The 1,262-nt window shown below is 44.6% G+C and overlaps 1 protein-coding gene across 1 annotated transcript; it reads right to left on the bottom strand.

Annotated features, from left to right (window-relative positions):
* Positions 1–224: 224 nt before the first annotated feature.
* Positions 225–1,262, bottom strand: LOC127215206 (trace amine-associated receptor 6). Its single transcript, XM_051175609.1, has one exon. It carries the CDS (start codon positions 1,260–1,262, stop codon positions 225–227), a length of 1,038 nt encoding a protein of 345 aa, XP_051031566.1.

Below are 1,262 nucleotides of genomic sequence, written 5' to 3' on the forward strand. Positions count from 1 at the left end.
AGCTCTGAAGTACTAAGCGAATAAGAACTCAACATTTATTGGCCCAGTTAATGTTTTCAGAGAAATGGCAGCCGGGTGTACACCCTAACAAGACTAGAAAATGCTAAGTTCCCCTGTCCAGTGTGAACAGCTATTATTCTGTTCCATTAAGGTCTTCTTAGACACTTTAAAGACTTACTTCATTAGGACATTAAAGGTACCTGAGAGTTCCTCTGTGCCTTTGCTTATATTTGCTCAGAGAACAAGTTCATTGTGGCTGAGCTGTTCTTGAACACCTGACCACTCATAATAACCTTAATAGCTTTCTTAAACCATGGATAAAATAAGGCATAGATCAAAGGATTCATGGCTGAGTTGTAATAAGCACACCAAACGCAAATCTCATAAATGTAGGCTGGGGTGATGAATCCCATAAAAGCATCAACTAATGAATCAATGCTATATGGCAACCATGAGACCATGAATGCTACCACAGTAATTCCCAGGGTTTTGGCTGCTTTTCTCTCTCTCTTTGCCACCCTGGCTTTGTAATTCTCTGAGGCGGATTCTGTTTTGCTACCAATATTTTCTATCTTTTTAGCCTGTTGTCTAGCTACCAGAAAAATATTACCATACAGAATTATCATAACAAGGGTTGGTATAAAGAAGGAAAGAAAATCTATCAGCACCCAGTTCTGATTCACAACTACCTGACACCCTCCTACACAGTTGAGGGCACTGGATAATTCCTCCAGGCCATCATCATAGACCCCTGTGTAGAACACAGCACCACTATACACCAGAGGCAGAATCCAGGAGATGCTGATGCAAATTCCTGACACAGACACAGTGAACTTGGTGGGATAGACCAGAGGGTCAGTGACAGCGATGTACCTGTCGACGGAGATGAAGCACAGATGGAAGAGAGAGGAATAGCAAAATGCCACATCACAGCAGGTGTGGAAAGTGCAGAAGTTTCTTCCAAAGTACCAGCAGCTCTCGATCGACCTGACCATGCTGAAGGGCATCACGGAGACTCCCACCCAGAAGTCAGCACAGGCCAGAGATGCAATGAGGAAATTGGTAGGAGAGTGCAGCTGCTTAAAATGGAGGATGGATATCATCACCAGGAGGTTTCCAAACACTGCCAACACAGCCCCAAAGCCAAAGACTGCATAGAGGATGACCCGGGACCCAGGCGAGTAGGGAGTTTTCACGCAGGACCCATTTACATTCTCATAGCAGAGCTGTAGGACTGCGGGTGGAGATGCATTACTACCCAT

The sequence above is a fragment of the Phodopus roborovskii genome, unplaced genomic scaffold (assembly GCF_943737965.1).
Source record: "Phodopus roborovskii unplaced genomic scaffold, PHOROB, whole genome shotgun sequence".
In the NCBI taxonomy this organism is placed as follows: Eukaryota; Metazoa; Chordata; class Mammalia; order Rodentia; family Cricetidae; genus Phodopus; species Phodopus roborovskii.

Excerpts from the sequence above, each read along its gene's own strand:
- LOC127215206 (XM_051175609.1), bottom strand. The coding sequence starts at position 1,262 with ATGGGTAGTAATGCATCTCCACCCGCAGTCCTACAGCTCTGCTATGAG.